Source organism: Hydra viridissima, unplaced genomic scaffold (genome assembly GCF_058129835.1).
Source record: "Hydra viridissima isolate aposymbiotic clone 2 unplaced genomic scaffold, HvirCarnegie_v1 scaffold_11, whole genome shotgun sequence".
NCBI classification, from domain to species: Eukaryota; Metazoa; Cnidaria; class Hydrozoa; order Anthoathecata; family Hydridae; genus Hydra; species Hydra viridissima.
Genome location: NW_028324310.1, coordinates 7,307,675 through 7,326,633, shown reverse-complemented (window position 1 = coordinate 7,326,633; position 18,959 = coordinate 7,307,675). Strand labels below are relative to the sequence as shown.

The 18,959-nt window shown below is 29.5% G+C and overlaps 1 protein-coding gene and 1 pseudogene across 4 annotated transcripts; one reads left to right on the top strand and one right to left on the bottom strand.

Moving 5' to 3' along the window:
• Positions 1-3,442: 3,442 nt before the first annotated feature.
• LOC145197612 (uncharacterized) lies at positions 3,443-10,929 on the bottom strand. Of its 3 annotated transcripts, XR_016445175.1 has the most exons (6): positions 10,681-10,901; positions 10,555-10,611; positions 10,398-10,455; positions 10,231-10,302; positions 9,778-10,145; positions 6,468-8,232 (listed from the first exon to the last, which is right to left on the bottom strand). XR_016445175.1 is itself a non-coding variant. In XM_090067415.1 (5 exons), exons 2-5 carry the CDS (start codon positions 10,558-10,560, stop codon positions 10,078-10,080), a joined length of 204 nt encoding a protein of 67 aa, XP_089923541.1. In that variant the 5' UTR covers positions 10,561-10,611; positions 10,681-10,929; the 3' UTR covers positions 8,648-10,077. The 3 variants fall into 3 exon arrangements, 2 of the variants coding, with proteins under 2 accessions (XP_089923540.1, XP_089923541.1); XM_090067415.1 differs by lacking the exon at positions 6,468-8,232 and having other exon boundaries at positions 8,648-10,145; positions 10,681-10,929; XM_090067414.1 differs by lacking the exons at positions 6,468-8,232; positions 9,778-10,145; positions 10,555-10,611; positions 10,681-10,901 and adding an exon at positions 3,443-4,035 and having other exon boundaries at positions 10,398-10,423.
• LOC149881963 (uncharacterized) lies at positions 10,903-18,343 on the top strand (annotated as a pseudogene). Its single transcript, XR_016444756.1, has 4 exons — positions 10,903-11,266; positions 11,612-13,584; positions 15,856-15,919; positions 18,072-18,343. The product of XR_016444756.1 is annotated as an uncharacterized LOC149881963 (transcript).
• Positions 18,344-18,959: the final 616 nt, after the last annotated feature.

Sequence of the window (18,959 nt, the reverse complement as noted above, 5' to 3'; positions counted from 1 at the left end):
ATCACAGTTCCACCAAGAGCAAATCACAGAGAAAGACTTCACCGTGAGAAGTACTGCAACAATTTAGCTCGTTTCCACTTTTTTACCAATCGCATTGCCAAGCATGGAACATGTTACCAGATAAAGTAATCAGCTCTCCAACTGTCAACAGTTTTAAAGCGAACCTCGATAAGCTCTAATGTTACTACAGCTCGCAGCTTTCCTTTGTGAAAGTTGCAATATGAGCTTCACAAAAACTAACTGTAATCTGACAATCAACGGTTTGTATTTTGTCAATCATTTTTACTTTTGTTGTAACATATATATACTACTACTAATAGTAATGATAGTAATAATAATAATAACAATAATAATAATAGTTATAATAATAATAATAATAATAATAATAATAATAATAATAATAATAATAATAGTTATAATAATAATAATAATAATAGTTATAATAATAATAATAATAATAATAATAATAGTTATAATAATAATAATAATAATAATAATAATAATAATAATAATAATAATAATAATAATAATAATAATAACAATAACAATAATAATAATAATAATAATAGTAATAATAATAATAGTAATAATAATGATAATAATAATAATAATAGTAATAATAATAATAGTAATAATAATGATAATAATAATAATAATAGTAATAATAATAATAGTAATAATAATGATAATAATAATAATAATAATAATAATAATAATAATAATAATAATAATAATAATAATAATAATAATAATAATAATAATAATAATAATAATAATAATAATAATAATAATGAAAATAGTAACAACCCAAGTAGCAACGTATACATTGCCCGACAACGGTCCGGTTCTGGCTGCCGAACAGGGTCGAGCCTGGCTTGCCAGACCTGGCGCAGTGCCGCCATGCACATTGGCTTAATTATGGCCCAGGGCTGGCTAGCCATGCAGGCTCTGGCGTTTCAACGGGCCACCACTGGCAAATACTATCAAATAGATAGATATCAAAATAATTATTTTTCCAATTTGGTAAATAGGTTATTTGTTAATAGAATTTAAAAAAGTAGGTTTTGACTCATTACCGTTTACTCAGAAATTTCATTAAAAGTATATATTATATTGGTACCAATAAAACATAGTAGTTTATTGGTACCAATATATATTGGTATCCATATGCATTGACAAACTAAAGTTTCATATAGGTCCTAAAAAAAAGGATTTTATTGGGTCCAATATGGGCAAACCATAAAAAACTCTGTTTAGAAAAATAAAATAAAAACATAGGAGTTTGTTGGGTCCAATATGGGCTAACTATTTGGACTAGCCCATATAGGACCTGTTGATAAACCGCGGACAGATTTTTATTGGTCTAACATAGGATCCTACATAGGGCCCATAAAACACCCCACATGGGTCCGATAGATGACTCATGTACTATTGTTAACTGGGACCATTGCATATGTGCAAGAGGGAACTTTTTAACAACATTTTTCTCAATTAAAACAGTGTTACAGCTTAATTTGATTATGGAAAATTTATTGAACTTACATTTAATAAGGATTAAATCATGTTTGATAAGAAATATAATTTTATCAATGATTAAGATGCACGATTAACTATTAAACATATGCAGAAAATTATAAAAAATTTTTAATATACTAACTTTTGGTAAAGATTTATAATAATTTCAAGAGTCACATAAGGAAAGAAGAGCTATTCCACTTAAAGAAAAATTCTTTGAAAATAACAGCAGGATACCACTCAAATTCCAAGTTGTAAGTAACTATCTGATTATGGGGGAATCCATCAAAGGTAGACGCAAACGCACAAAGCAAATTGAGAAAGAAGTAACAAGCTTATGGGAAAAGAAGTTCTCCGAATTTATTAACTCAAATCTTACAAGCAAAGCCGGATAAAGTGCTAAAAACTTATAATAAATGTGTAAAACAAGGAAAACATGATTTATTGAATGAAGTTTTTGACATAGCAAATAAAGATGGTGAATGGCTCCGTAGTAAGGACAAAGGTTGTATAATCTTTAGATAGAAATCACAGGACAGGTCGGGCATACAACTGGGGAGGATGCGAATTAAAAACTATCCATCCATCAAAAAAAAGAAAAATGTCCTTGGTACCTACTGTTACAACAGCAGCAGCAACAGCAATTGCAACAACTTCGACTTTCGAATCAGAGACTGAATCAGAAAATGAAGAGTCTGAAAATTCTGAAGAACAGTCCATAAGTACAAGAAAAAAGTACAACAAAACCAAAACTGCACTCAAATTAGTAACATCTTCAAAGTTGTCAACAAGAAAAGCAGCAGTTATTTATCGATATCTCAAGGTGGGATTGACGTTCAGACATCCTCACAATCTGGGATATTCAGATCCACTATTAAAGAAACTGTTAAAATTAAAAAAGAAATGAATAGAACATTATACTATGAAAACTGGTTACTGCATTTTACTGTTAAGCGTATAAATCAACAAGAATATCATGTGCAAGAAGAATGAACAAAGAAAAGTTAAGTTACAAGCACTAGATATACTAGATGGAAGAGAAGATGCTGTTGTCAAAGGCATAACAGCCATTCTCAATAAATACAGTTTATGGAAGAGTATAAAGATGATTGTAACGGACACTACGAATGTGAACACTATAAGAAGGACGCGTATATGATGAAACCGTAAGTTTGCTTTGTGCGTGAATTTTTAACAAGGAAATTAAATTAACGATTTATAACCCAGGTATATGAGGTCACAAAAAAGTCATAACCCTAATGTACATCTCATAATTTTTCATTTATGTATATGTTTATGTGCATGTATATTTGTGAATATATATTTTTGTGAATGTATGTATGTGATGTATATATGTGAAAAAAATACATTAATTATATCTTATCTTTTATAAAAGTCTGTTTTATGGGTGTTACTATATAAACTTCTGTGAATCTCTAATTTGATCATGTGATCAATTCCAAATGTGTAATTGTTTTTGTTTTTTTTCCTTATATTTTTTTTTTCTTATTTAGGTCGTTGTGTTTTTTAAGAGAATCACTTTTGCAATGACCTGTGTTTTTGAAACATTCTTATTTACACGAAATATATTGATATTAATTATGATTATGTTTGATAACGAACATGCGATTAAACGATTATTTGTTTGTTATCTTTGATCGCTAAAACATTTTTTGCACATTTCACACAATTATTTAGCGTATTAATATTCCATTTTAATGAATTTTATGAATTTTAATTGGATGAAAAAGTATTTTTGAGTGAACGAGAATGTATCTTTTAATTAATGATAGTTTATTAAGCACGAAAGATATTTAAAATCTGTCTTTTATTGGTGAAGTTTTTTTCTTCAAGATAGTAAATATCAATGCGATGAATTCATTCTATTGCATTAAATAGAGATATGCATTATATTTCTTAATTGAGCAATACAATCTTCATCTCGCACAATCCATTTTGCATATAAATATTTGAGAGACCCTAGGCTAATAACACTTTAACTTAGACATGTTTTCTCTTAACATTAAATTATCTAGTGTCAGTAAAATTAGTATTCTTTCGCAGATGTGTTTTTCACTAACTGCGGGTCTTCTTTGTCTGCGCCTATCAGTTATATTAGAAATAATCGTAGATGAGTTTTTTGATTGAGACAAATGCTTCTCTAAATTTTCTATCGAAGGAAATGCTCCATGTGATGTTAATTTGGTTTGCAACATTTTATTTTTCTTTGCTTTATATATTATTTCTTCAGCAGCATTATCAATACTTATGCTGATCGTATTTACCGGTAACGGAGCGCTTTGCTTTCGAAGAATTAAATGGGCTGAGTTTAAATCAGTATTGCTCTCATTTTTTTTTACCGGTTCACTATGTCGTCTCATGCTGAGTTGGTCTCCGTCATCATTTTTTTCCTCATTATCCTCAGTTGATATTCCGAAGTTTATAAACCCATTGTAAAGTCTAAACACTTGAAAATCTTGTTCCTCGCTTTCCATTTCCTCTTTTTGAACGAGCTTTAATCTAAATTATGTTTTTATACACAAATTTTTGTAACTATCAAAAAAGATTTCCACAGTTTTACAGTTCACAAATTAAGCTTATCGCGTTTTATTGAAGGTTATATTTGCATTAAATATTGATGATCTTCAGTCAGAGCAAATTTGAATTATCAGCAAATTTGCTAGAATTACACAAAGCTGTAAATTAGTTAACAAAAATGATTTATATCAAGGGCTGTATTTTTTTAAGATCAATTTAACAACTCAACAAGTCAACAAGTTACAAACTCCAAATTAGCTATTTATTACTAATAACTTTAATTTGTAATCATAAAAGTTAAAGAAATATGTATATATTTTGTAAAATTATGTATTTATTATGCAGAAATATATATTAAATAAAATTATGTATTCATTTTTTAGAACTATCTATGTGTTATCTAAATTTATGTAAGAGAAATAAATGTTTGCATCAATTTAAAAACATTAAAAAAATTAATTGCAGTGCTTTTGTTTCCGCAGATTTCTATTTAGGTATTAATAGAGAATTACAATAAAAATATTGGCTTCTGTATTTTAAGCTGTACACACATTTCCAAACCAATAGTAAATAAATTTTTGAATAATTCATTTCATTTATTTTAAGTAACTACAACACCACTGTCAAGCATAAATATAATTAAAGTTGCCAAAATAAAATTGTGTTGGGAATAAGAAGCGTGCTTTAAGCAGCAAAACATTTTTTTACTTCAAAAACAAATCTTAAAACTTTGTGAACCCATCAATTGTAATTTGATTTTTAAAACTTTAGTAAGATAAATTCAGAAAATTGGGTAATAATGTCGGGAAAATTGTATTATTGTTGCTGTATTCACACATTTAAAGAATACAAGACAAAAAGTTGTCTATAGTCTATAGTTATAATGTTAGTTATTTATGATCATAATATCTTATGCATTTACTTTTAAAACTTTTAAAAAAATGATCTAAGGGGTGGCCATTGTGGCAATGGCCACATAGTTTGAAGTCCAACTGGTTTATAAGAAAATTTATCAAATATTTACTAAAAATCTTTTAGAATTTTTGGGATTAAATATGGAAATATTTTAGGGATATACTAAGTTATTGAAAAGAATTTGAAAATATTATTTAAGACTTGTGTAACAATTTTTTGTCCAGCGACTGAATGAAGTTCGTTGGCCATATAGCTTAAATTTAACGGCAGCCATGTTAGTTTTGGGTTTTTGCGCTTAAGGAATATCTCTAAAAATTGAAATTTGTCTGCCGTAATTTTCGGATTTTGGCTATAGAGATCAGCTGTACAACGTCAAAACACAGTATCCGTATTTTTCATAATTTGATATGAAAATGATTTTTGTAAAGTACGTCGGGCCGCCAACTTAACTTCATACTTATAACTTGAAACTTCATATGGTTATTAAGAAAATGCATAGAATTCAATGTAAATTGACAAAATGGTATTTTTAACTTTCATTAAGCTGTAATTGTAGATACTGTGTTTTGAAATTTATAGAAAAATTTGAAAATACTATCACATTTAACTTAAAACACGGTATTTGTAAATTATATTTGTTAAATAAAAATTAAGGCCATTTAGAGGGGTATTTAAGATGGGTGATAGGTCAGCCGACTCCTCCTAGATATATATTTTGTATTCAATATTTTGAAAAATCATTAATCCTATTTATCATTCGGCAAGAAGACGTGGCATAGTGAAAAATCGAGTCGCCCCTATTCCTCCTAGAATAAAGTCTAAATACTCCCCTAACTCCAATGAACTAACAAATGTTTATATTGTTTTATGAGTGGAGTATTTACACAAACTTGTATGAAAGTTCAAAACAATAACCAATTAACAAATGCTTATTTCGCACTAATTTACTTAAACTAGTATTGAATTTCTATTTAAATGCTCAATTAGTGAGTAACGTCCACATGGCACAGTGGGCCAGAATTCACTTTTACTGGACTAAATTCATAACTAATTTAACATTAGGGCTATATTGACTAAAATTAGGATTGGTAATAATATGTCTGCGGTTCTTATGAAGGTGTTATTTTTTTAATTCGTTGCTATGGATACCTAATTTTGAGTAGCAAAAACGGATATTTTTACAATTGCTATGTTCACCGAATTTTACATAAGTACCCATATGAGGTCACGCTTTTTAAAAAAATAAATATATTTTTTATTTAGTTGCTAAGGATACCTAATTTTGCATAGCAACAGCTAAATTTTATTAGTTGTAAATGTTTTATCTGTGCTATGTACATTATTTAGCATGTGTTTTATTATGAAATCCTCCCTTTGATCCTCGCTTGCGGAAAGCAAAACTTTTTTCAGTTTAATATGATTAACTAGTGTTATTACAAGTGCTATTACACGTTGCTAGATAAACTTGATTTCTTGTAAAAAAATTATATTCTACCTTAGTTAATTAGTTTTTCTAATTAGCAGATCTTACAAGCGTCTATAGAATTTTTCAAATATGTTAAAGTCTTTATTTCGTGTTTCTAAGGCCACTTCACTCATCATCCCAATAGGCAACACTATCTCCTCAACAACCTGCCACCCATGTATCAAGATTTTGTGCAAGCTCTGTGGCATGTAGTACCAGGGATAAAGTTGTATAAAAAGCTGTGCTGTTTCTATGCAATAGTCTTTTAATTTACTGGCATCAATCATAAAACCAAATGACAAAGTACACAGCACAACATATATCCTTTTAATTAAATGCACATCAACATTGATAACTGCTGCTGTTTTTTCAGCATTTCTGAAGAAACTTCGAGCAGTATTGCCATTATTTGATGATCCAGAACCACCAGAACTAGGGATATCAATCACCAGCCCAACTTCATTTCTGAACAGAGATTGAGTTAAATTCTTCTTAGCTTTAACTTTTTCTTTGTCTGCATCTGACCTTGATGGCCATAACTTCACTTTAGCTTTGTAGCCGACTTTTAACAAATACTGCATGCTACGAATCCATGCATGAAGTGTTGGCAAGCCATACTTCAATCCGGTCGGAGTTAATGGCAAATTGCAAACAATATTAAGTTGGTTCATTTGACTTGGTATTGAACCACAAACTGAGCAGCACTGACTTGAATAACTAACTGCAGATAATGCAGTGGCTACTTTTCCATCTATCATAGTAACATCAACTATGTGAAGAACAGTTAAGTTTTCATACTTAGGCACAGCAGTTGTAGTTAAGTTTCCAATAGCATTTTTAAGAAATTGATGCTCTGCATTCAGTACATTAGTTGTCTCCTTTACAAACCTAAACCGCACAATTCGGCAGTACAATGTTGATGACGGATGTGGATTTCTCCAAACAATCTTCTCCACTTGAACAGAGAATCCTATTAATTCAAGTGGTGCAAAGCAGGTAAGAAAAAAATCTGCTTCTTAGACAAAGCTTCTGTTTTCTAGCTCATCAGTAACTTGTGTATAAATGTTTTGCCCAGTTGACCCATCAAAACCTACCTTTGAGCACAGAATTAGCCTATCAAAAACAAATGAATCGATAACATCATGTTGTACTTCCAACAGCCGCAGTGCAGTATGATCTACCAATGCTTGGAAATTGATGCCTGCAGAGTAATCTGTTGCTGTCCATGATTCATGTACTTGAGGCAAACCCCTCTCTTTTGCCTCAAGTACATCATTGTATGGTGGGTATAAATTACTTTTTTTGCTTTTCGCATTGTTTCTTAAGCGCTGATACTGAGATTTGCTCATCTCATTATCTAACAAAAGAGCCAACGCTTCTTCAGATGTATTATCAGAATGATCTAGCATCTTTGTTATCAGCCAACTTTAATGCTATCTGAGCATCTTTTCTTCTACCTTCTTTCCACAGGTGTGTGCCACTAGCAAACAGCAGCTCACAAGAATTTGAAGCTAACAAAGTTGCAACTTTTCTTTTCTTTGTTTTTGAAGACGAATCTTCAAATGGTAATGTAGGTCTACCGAGTTGTTTATTTTTACTCTCCTTCATTAATGTGGTATTAAAATCATTTTCAAGCCAAGCTGAATTCTTCCTAATAAACTTTGCATCGGTTCGTTTACTTTGAGTCCATCTTTTACCATATTCAGAAATAAATAAATGAAATTGACTCTCAAACTTTTTGAATTGAAACTTCAAATCATTTCTTTAATAAAGTTGTAAACAAGTTTACAGTCTTAAACCTAAATAAAAACAGCAGTTCAACATCTAAAATGAGTAATCCCAACCAAACCAATTAAAATAGATTATTAAATCCATTTGGTTTGAAAAGCATTAAATTAATAAGAACAAAATTTGAATTACGATATATATATATATATATATATATATATATATATATATATATATATATATATATATATATATATATATATATATATATATATATATATATATATATATTATTGTTCAGTACTACGCTTTGTATGAGTAAGATCGTATTACATGTTCTCTGCGTTTTTTAAAATTTTGTGCAAATAAAAATTTTTGAGAGCAATTACAGATTTTATGTCAGAAAAGAGATGTTCAAATGTGAAAGAAAACCAAGGTGGCGCCTAGTGGCAGCCATATTTATGAAATTATTAAAGAAAACATATATAAGCTTCAAAATATCTAAGTATAAAAGCGAGATGTAGCAATAAAAAAAAAACACTTTGTCAAATAAAAGCAAAAGTCATACAATAAAATATAAAATAATAAGCGTGTTTAAAATTGCTGCAAATATATTAATTATATACCAATTTTAGTCAAACAACTTTTAAAATCCAGATAATATATAGAGTTATAACAAAATATTTTAAAAAGCGCAATATTTTATTTAAATGTAATTTATTTCCATCGATTTTTTAAACAACACTTTTCTCTTTATAATTTTTTTTTCTTATTTACATTCGCGTCTACTTCAACCACATCATTAATATATTCATTAAAATTTTAAGTGTATATAAGTGTATCTGTTTTTACATTGGTAGTCTTTTTTTTTTTGCCACTCATAAAAATCTTTCAATTCTAAAATATTTAATTTTTGTCGGCTTTTGGAAATACAATTCTTAAGGTCTTCAAAGTCATATATATGCCTCATTTTTAAAATTTTTTTTTCAATATTTCCATGGACCCTATCTGCAGTCATATGGATATGACCCTTAGTTAGGTATTACATTGTTACTGATTTTGTATTTTGAAATAAGGAATTTGTTGAGTTTAAGTTACATACCAATGCCGTGTATAAAGTCCAACTTTTGTTCTGTCCAGTCCAATTATCAGCCCAGAAAGTAAAATCTTGTACATCTCTTTGGTTACTAATTAAAGTCAATATTGAGTCTGTAATATTTTTAGCTTTTGATAGGTAGAGCAATATTCACAATTATCAATTGTGGGATTTCTTAAAAATATATATTTAAATCCTTTATGATTTGTCAATAAAACTCTTGAGAGCAACAGTTTTTATGTTGAGAGCAAAAATCATCATGCATGGTTTTTACTGTTAGTCCAAAAGGCAAGTACATTATATTTGGTGCATTAAGTCGCCGATAATGACTTACAGATGGTTTGTACAGCCGTATATGATCAGCTACAATATCTTAGGGTATATATTTGTTAATATTTTGCTATCCTCTATTTTCAGTAACAGATGACATAAAAAAAATACTGTTCATATTTTTAACTAGTTCTGTTAAAACAGAATCATTTGTATAGCCAAGAACATTTAGAAGAGTGGTCTTACATACCTGTACTTCTTTTTATTTGGAGTCTGGAAGTTTGTAAGTCCTGGATTGTGACTTTTTAAAACTATCAACAGAACCCTCCATTGTTGTTCGACGTTTTACAGATGTAATTGTTACACATTTTGCTAAAAATTGTCTCCTTTGGACATATGTTGTTAGAGACCAATAAGTTTTCCATAAAAACTTTTGATGATCAGTGGATAGATTGTCTCTACAATTATTTCTACACTCTACAGGGCATGTAAGAGAACGGTTTGGATGTTTTGACTTGGCATTGACATTTTTTAATTCCCTTTTTTCTTCTTATACTGCTTTCTTATCTGCCGGAATAAACTTCTTCTTTTTCCTTGCAGTTTCAATAATTTGATTATCTGGAATATGTTATATATTTATATACATGTAAATATGATGTAGTAACAACTGCATTGTTGTAGGTATATATAAATTATTTAGTACCTTGATGTTCAGTAATTGGGGTTAAATCAGGATCAAAGTTACTGTCATACAAATCCTCTTCAACTTCATCAACTAAAAAATATAAATATTAGTATACAAAATGATGTGACATGTAAATATGTTACATTAATAAATAAATTTATTGTGTATATAAAATTATTCAGTACCTTGATCTTCAGTAATTGGAACAAAATCGCTGTCATCAAAAACATTTACATTCTTCAACTAAAAAATATAATAAACACTAATATAAAATATAACATGACGTGTTAATATGTTGTGCAACTAACTAAATACTGTGCGTCTGTGTAAAACATTTAGTACCTTCATTAACAGTAATAGGAATAAAATCAGGATCTAAATCATCTTCAACGTTGTCGACTAAAAATAGAATTATATGTTAATGTAAATACATAATGTAATAATAAGTAATTACTTAAGAGAACTTACGTATGCGTCTTGGTAATGCATAAATGTGATCCCAGTCCATAAATCTTTTTTCGATTAGTTATTAAATAATTTAAATTAAATCTTAAAACTTAAATCTTAAATTTTTACATTAAATTTTAATGTAAAAATTTAAGAACTAAAAAAAAATCGTTGCTAGTAGTTAGTTACTGTGTTTTGAGTTTGAATTTCACTAAGCTTGAAATATATTTTCGGCAGATTACAATCATAACAAATTCAAAACACACTAACAAAAACTATTATTCGCTACCGTGAGATTATCATAAATTTATCTTTCTCAATTTCTTCTTCAGAAACAAAGATAACTTGGCTTTTGTCATTTGATTTTTTAAATATAATAAAATATGAATCCATATATAACCGAAGAATTAGTTTCTTGTGCACTAGAAACATTGGCGTAATGTATTAAATTATAAAACTCGACTCATTAAAGAGCTCTCTGAGATAAATTTAATGTTTCCAAGAAAACCGAATTCTTACAGAAGGGTACAAAATCCATCATTTCAATACAGAAATGATGGACTTTGTACCCTTAGTTAAAAAGAAATATTGGTTATACAGCATTAAGGTATTTTTTTTTCTTTAGAGCTTTTTTTTTATTATTTCTAATTCAAATAATATCACAAAATAGACCCAAAATTCCGGATGTTAGAAACATGAACAGTTTAGACACTCATTGCATTATTTTCTTCTATTTCTTTTCTATTTAAATAGTTATTGGAACATCTTATTACTAAACAAACAAGTCACTAATATTATGTAAGTGACTAGTTTGTTTAGTAATAACCAAATCACTTGCATAGTATATGAATGATTTGGTTGTTTAATAAAAAGTTATGGTGTATACTAAAATTACACTAATTTTTTTTATTATTAATATCACTTTTCAGTAAATATTGTTTTTTTGTGTCAGAACTGCTGAAAATGGAAATTGTCTTTGCAGCTCAATCTCTTTGATTTTAAATGACAGTAAGCATACTTCAAAAATTCTAAGATTGCTAGCGTCAATTGAGATATTTGAAAACATAAACTTTTACACAAGGTATAATTATTTTTTGAGTTATTTTAATCAACATAGATCAGAATATTCTCAGCTTGCTAATTTGTTTTTTATAGCTGTTTCATTTAAATGCTCTGATAGTTTTTCAACAATTAATGATAATATGATTTCAGAACTTCTTTTAAAAGAAGCATATTGAAATCGCTTTGATAAAACATTTTCATCGTTTATTTGCCTAATAGCATTATCTAGTGTTATAAAGCAACCTACTGAATCTGTCTATCCTGAAATTGGTTTTAAAAAGTATCATAGCTTTTTTAACACTGTTATAAAGCCTCGTATCCAAAAATTAAATAGTCCAATAAATATTTTGTGGTGCAATTTATATAAAACAAAAAACAAAAGTGTTTTATGCTTTAACCCAAATCATTTTGTAACACTGATTAAAGATCTTTCAAACAACCAGCTTTCTTAATGAGGGATACAACTTTGCCTAGCATCAAAAGAAAACAAATTTCAAAGACAAGTTTTTTAGCAACAGAGAATAAAATACAAAAAACAATTCAGTCTAAATTATCTTTTCCTACTGTTTCCAGGAACACTTCAGATTTAGATAAGTTGGCTAATTGTAATAAAACAGTTAAACTGAAGTAATTGTTTCAAAAGACATCAACAGCAGTGATGAAAACAATATTGACTCTTATGTTCCACTTAAGGAAAACATGGTTGCTGATGTTAGTTTATTAAATACGAATCAGCTAGCATCCTATTCAAAGTATGTTTCTTCATACCATCTACAGGGTGAAAAATTAAAATCAGGAACAAATGATAATGAGCTGTTATCTCTAATTAGTAATGTCTGGGTTCCAGATAAATGCTTCCATATCCCTTAACAGGTAAAAGCAGAAAAAGACATTTTTTGTTAAAATGGTTAGATGAGTTTTCTTGGCTTTGTTGTTCTAAAATTGAGGATGGTGCATATTGTCTTCCATGCACTCTTTTTGGTCCAAGTTTACCAAACAAATATGCATTACGTAAGTTGTTCAAAGAACCGTTAAATACCTGGCGTAATGCTGTAAATGTTTTCAATGATCATGAGAAAACTGTTGACGGATTACACATCAAGTCCATGCATTGTTATAATATGCTTTTATCTAGAGCTAAAAATAACACTTTGCCTATTGAAGTTTCTCTAGATATTTCTACAAAGCAGCCTATAGAGGAAAACAAAAAAAAACTTGCATCAATTGTTAAGACAATAATGTTTTTGGGTAGAAATGATATGTCTTTACGAGGTCATAGAGATGATAGAAAATATCAAGGAGAAATTGGAGAACCTTTAAAAATTACAGGGTTAGGTAATTTTATTGAGCTTTTAAATTTTAGAGTTGATGCAGGTGATTTAATTCTAAAGGAGCATCTTCTCTCTACCCCAAAAAACTCTACATATATTTCAAATACCTCTCAAAATGAGTTGATTGAGTGTTGTGGAAATGCAATTGAAGAGATTCGAGTAAATGATATTAAAAAAAGTAAGTACTTCTCTATTATAGCAGATGAGGCTTCAGACTGCATTGTTAGAACAACTTTCTATTGTCATACGTTATGTTGACTTGAACAATAGTATTAAGGAAGTTTTTTTACGCTTTTTAGAATGTAAAACAGGAACAAGTGGTTTAAATATGGCTACCAACATTCTTGAAACTTTGAAAGAATTCGGTTTAGATATAAAAAATTGCAGAGGCCAGTCTTATGATGGAGCTGCTTCAATGTCAGGTGAATACAAAGGTGTTTCATCTCTTATAAAAAAAATCAATCCAATGGCATTGTTTGTCCACTGTGCCTCACATAAACTTAGTTTAATTGTTGGCAAAATGTGTTTTCAGGTTATATTAGTTTTAACTTTTTTAGTTATTACTTAACTTGTTGTATTATATTTTGTCTTATATATTTATATATTAAAAATTAAAAAAAAAAGAAAAAAGAAATTATAAAAAGATATTAAAAAAATTTGGGCATAGCTGCCTATCAAGAAAAATAAAAAATCCATAAACAGAGGCCTAACCTTAGGAAACATTACTAATACTTTACTTAAACTGCCTATCAAGCAAAGGAAAGAATCCAGAAAAGGAGGGCTAACCTTAGGCAACACGACAGTTTACAGATGGAGTGCAAAGTCCTATGGCTTACCTTCTCGTTGGTGCACTTCGTTAAATAAGTTAGACAAGTATTACATGTCTAATTTATGAACTAAATAGCCAAGGCAACATTTTGAATAACTTTATTATTAATAGGATAACTAAAAACAATACAAAACAACATTTTACCAAGCTTGACTCGACTGTTTAGCATAGCATTCCATTAGCAAAATTGTATCAAATAAACACATTAGGTGAACAGACTTCAATAACAGGTAAAAAGTTGTTTTTTTAAAAAAGTGAATTTTATCTGGTTTTGCAAGTCCACTCCTCATATATGAAATTATTTTACCTCTAAAAATTAAAATATTATATCTCTAATGATTTTTAAATATGTGTTCTTGGATTACATAATTAATTAGGAACTTGATATAATGATATTATTTTTTGTAAGTCTACAAGTATAATACAAATAATCTTTAAGGCCGACAAGGGTTCTTTATATTCCATGAAAAAGTCCTTATAGAAAAATTTGGAAGACTTTATCAACGAAGTTTTTACCCACATTTGTGAAAATTATTGTACTTCAAGTGCGCTCTCAACTTATTAAATCTGAGATGGTTAAGTAGAGAAGAAAACAAATTAAGTCTCCCTATGATTTTAAGTAAAAAATGTTATAGAAGTGACGCCCATGGGCTTAGCTTTTACTCACAAGCCCTTCCCACAGGGACACCAAAAGTAAAGTAGGTTATCCCAATTATGGCCACACAGTTACAAATTCCTGGATCCGCCCCTGGACACGAACATTTGAAATATTATCATCGACCGATATTGAAAAAGGTTGTGGGGGTTTCGCGGTTTGTCGAATTTGATTCGACTATAGTGACGATAGAAATTCGGTGGTCAAATTTCAATGTACAGATATCTGTGGGCAGTAGACACTAGATAATCGGTCTCGAGTCTCGATCTCTCGTCTGGTATCGGTGTGATACCATACAGTATCGGTATCGAAATCACGCGATACTGGTATCGAAAGTATCGTTAATGTTAATACCGTTTGATCTCGTTTGGTCTTGATGCGATACTTTAGAGTATCGACTTCGAGATCACGCGATACTGGTATCGAAAGAATCGGTTATGTTGGTATCGTTTGGTCTCGGTGCGATACCTTACAGTATCGATATCGATACTTGTATCAAAAGTTATCGGTTATGCTGGTATTGTTTGGTACCGATAGTATCATTTGATATTGCAACTTGGGTCATCATGAGAACTTCCATGTTATTTTTATAAACGATTTGTAATTTGAAATAGTAAATTCGTATAATTAACGAGATATATATACGGCTTATTTATTTAAAAAAAAAAGTTCTCTAAGCTGGTTGTATGACATCATGTTTATCATTAAATTTCTCATCTGGTATCTTTGTTTTAATTTAAATAATTGTGTGGTACCACTTCTGTATTTTTATTCTTTATTTGTTATCCTTATTACAATTTTTTCTACTGTGATTAAAAGGAAAGAAAAGATTTTTTCAACATTTTTTTCTATATTAAATTTTTACAAATTATTAAATTAATGTAAACAGTGTGTAAGGGCGGACAAAAAGGTAAAAGGGTAGATACCCCCTTCCCTTACCTAAGAATTGTCAAACTTCAAAACATTATTGATAAAAGTAAAAAAATAAGAAAAAAAAAAAAAAAATTTATATAATTATTCAATATATTTATTACTACTATCTTATCTTATAACCTTTTCTAAAATCATTCTAAATATCAAATGAAACAGTTGTTTTATTTTGAAAAAACACAAACCTTATTTTTTATGTTTTTTTTGGTCTGACTACCCCCCTAGAACAATGACCTGGATCAGCTCCTGCAATATGTAATTTTCCATGTCGTTATTCCAACTCTATCGAACTTTTATTCCATTCAAGCGAAAATTTTCTGTGCGGATATAATCTCCAAGGGAATAGTTTTGCAATCATTAAAGAGTGTTTTTCATATAATTCTCCTAAGAAAATTGCTTGTGATGCAATGGTTAATGATTATTCTAAACGAGTATTAGAAATGGTTGTTCAAAGTGAATTAGTTTTGAAACTATCATTAATTAGAGTTTTTAATGTAATTCTCGAAAGGGAATTGCTTTTGATGCAATCGTTAATGATTATTCTAAACACTTATTAGAAATGATTGTTTAAAGGGAATTGATTTCGTAACAGTCACTACAGTTATTTTAATTTAATTAGTTGTGTGATATTGCATTCTTATTTTATTTTCTCTTCTGATATCGTTACTTTAATTAAATCTCTCGTGATATCGTAATTCTCGCTTTGTTCTGTGTTCAACATTCAACAACTAAATTTTAGTTTTAAACAATCAAACATAAGTATACTTTAGTTATTAAAGAAAACTAATCTTCACTCGTTATGCCTTTTACAACATCTTTAGTCTGGGATTATTTCAAGAAAAATATAGATAAGCACTACTTACTAAGTATTTTTCATACTTTATCTCAAAAGGTAATTGCCGGCAATGTCGGGAAATAATTCTAAAATCAATTACCGGCAGAATTATTGTTAATATTGTAACTTAACTTTAAAACACGTAAGTTTGCGTGGCCAAGCGGATAAAGTTATAGACGATAGTTCGTCTGACTTTTTTTTCCCGTGAACTTTGGGAAGTCAGACGAGAAAACTTTGGTTTTTGCGCTAATGCAATTTTTCATCTACCGGAACATATATGTTCCTGCGGCTTTTCTCTGATCTTAATGAAATATCGTAAAGTTTTGGGGGGTTAATCATAGGTTGCGCCAAAATTTAGTTAATTAAATTATCAGTGCTATTCAGAAGCAGTATAACAAAAGAAAAAGATAATTTAAAATATGCTTTTAAAATAGTTTGTGATTTATTTTTTATTAAATTTTTGAAGGATTACGAAAAAGAAGCTTTAAAAGCTCTTAGCAATGGCATATTACCCCCGTCATTAAACCTGCAAAACGTAATTATATTTCGCCATTATTCATTTTTTTAAATAACCGTAGACGATAATTCGTCTGACTTTTTTTTCCCGTGAACTTTGGGAAGTCAGACGAGAAAACTTTGGTTATTTAAAAAAATGAATAATGGAGAAATATAATTACGTTTCGCAGGTTTAAGGACGGGGGTAATAAACGTTTTAAAAATCAACTATTTTCAACCAATTATCAACCATTTTGCCAAATATAAATATACGTCGAATATATTTTGTAAACCCGTATTTTGTACTTTCAAATTAATGTTTTTCACAGCCTGTTGGTTGGCAAAAAAAAACAATCTATGCATTGCTGAGAGCTATTAAAGCTTCTTTTTGGTAATCCTTTAAAGACTTAATAAAAATAAATCACAAACTATTTTAAAAGCATACTCTAAATTATCCTTTTCGTTTGTCATATTGCTTCTGAAAAGCACTGACAATTTAATTAACTAAATTTTGGCGTAACCTTTAATTAATCCCCCGAAACATTACGATATTTCATTAAGATCAAAGAAAAGCCGCAGGAACATATTTGTTCCGGTATATGAAAAATTGCATTGCACGGGAACTGCCCAAAGTTCCCGTGAACTTCCCAAAGTTTACGGGAAAAAAAAGTCAGACGAATTATCGTCTAAAATAACCAAAGTTTTCTCGTCTGACTTCCCAAAGTTCACGGCAAAAAATAGTCAGACGAATTATCGTCTAATAAAGTTATGGCGTATAAGCACGGAGTTATAGGTTAAAGTCTTTCATGAGAATTTAATTTTTTTAAATTCTTTTTTAACTAAAATTGCAGGTTTTTTTTTACATTTGTACGTTATAACAATTATTGTTTATTAACTATTGAGATAAAAAAAAAAAAATTAATTTAATTGGTAGAGCAATAATTCATAAATCGCAAAGCATAGTGTGCTAAATTGATGGCCAGGTTGTATGCCGGCCCACTCTGAATTTGTTTTTGTATCATATAAAGACCTAGTAACTAATTGTAAAAAAAAAAAAAAAAATTAAATTCACGCCTATCAAAGGGTCTTATTGGTAATAATATTTCTGAAATTATTTCACTCTTTTGACATTTTTTAGAGGTAAAATTTACAGTAAATGCCCCCAAAACTTAATTTTGCCTCAGGCCCCAAGTGATTTAAATAAAAATAAAATAAAATAATAATAAAAAAATAAAACCATTTTATTTGTTATTAAACTGTATTGTACATTTTCAGGAGAATCTGCTCTTTGTAAAACTTGTGGAAATAAGCTTGCAACAAAGCAAGCAAATACTACTTGCTTGCGAAGGCATATTCAAACACAATATAGGAAGTTATTCATCGAACTTCAAAAAAAAGAAGAAGAGCGGAGATCACTAGTAGATGAAGAAGTAAACGTAATCGAGGCAGGTGCTTCTGGATCCGCAAAAGATGTAGCCTTCAAACTCTTACTCTCCCGAAGAAGGCGGTTACAAAAAAGTGGCCACTTCAAGATCGGCGTTAGTTAGTAGTTGATCATGACATCATTAATTTGATTGCTACTGAGTGCTTGCCATTCAGTTTTGCTGACTCTGAAATTTTTAAGAGGTTTATGAACAAAATATTACCAAATACCACAATAAAACATTCAACGACTTTCTCAAAAAATAAACTCCCTCAGCTTTACCATACACTGAAGGTAGTAATGCATGAAGTTATGGAAAATGAGCTCATAGATCTTAATCAGGTTGCCATAACCACCGACCACTGGATATCAAGGGCAAATGATTCATACATGTCCGTGACATTACATTATATCTCGCCAGACTTTGCCCTAAAGAAATTTATACTAGAAGTGTGCCTATTCAAAGAACGACACACTGGTATCAACATAGCAAAAGCACTTGATAACACACTCTCATACCCTGAAGCATTAAAAAAAATACCCAATAAACTGTGTGTTATTGATCAGGCATAAAATATGGCATGTGCTCTAAACAACAGTGTGTCTTTAATAACTAAAGAAGAAGGTTCTGATACATGCAGTGATCACAAACTCAACACTGCACTTTAAAGAACAGTTGAGGGTACCCCGGAACTGAAAGATGCTTTTCTTAAAGCCAGCTCACTTACTACCAGGCTTCA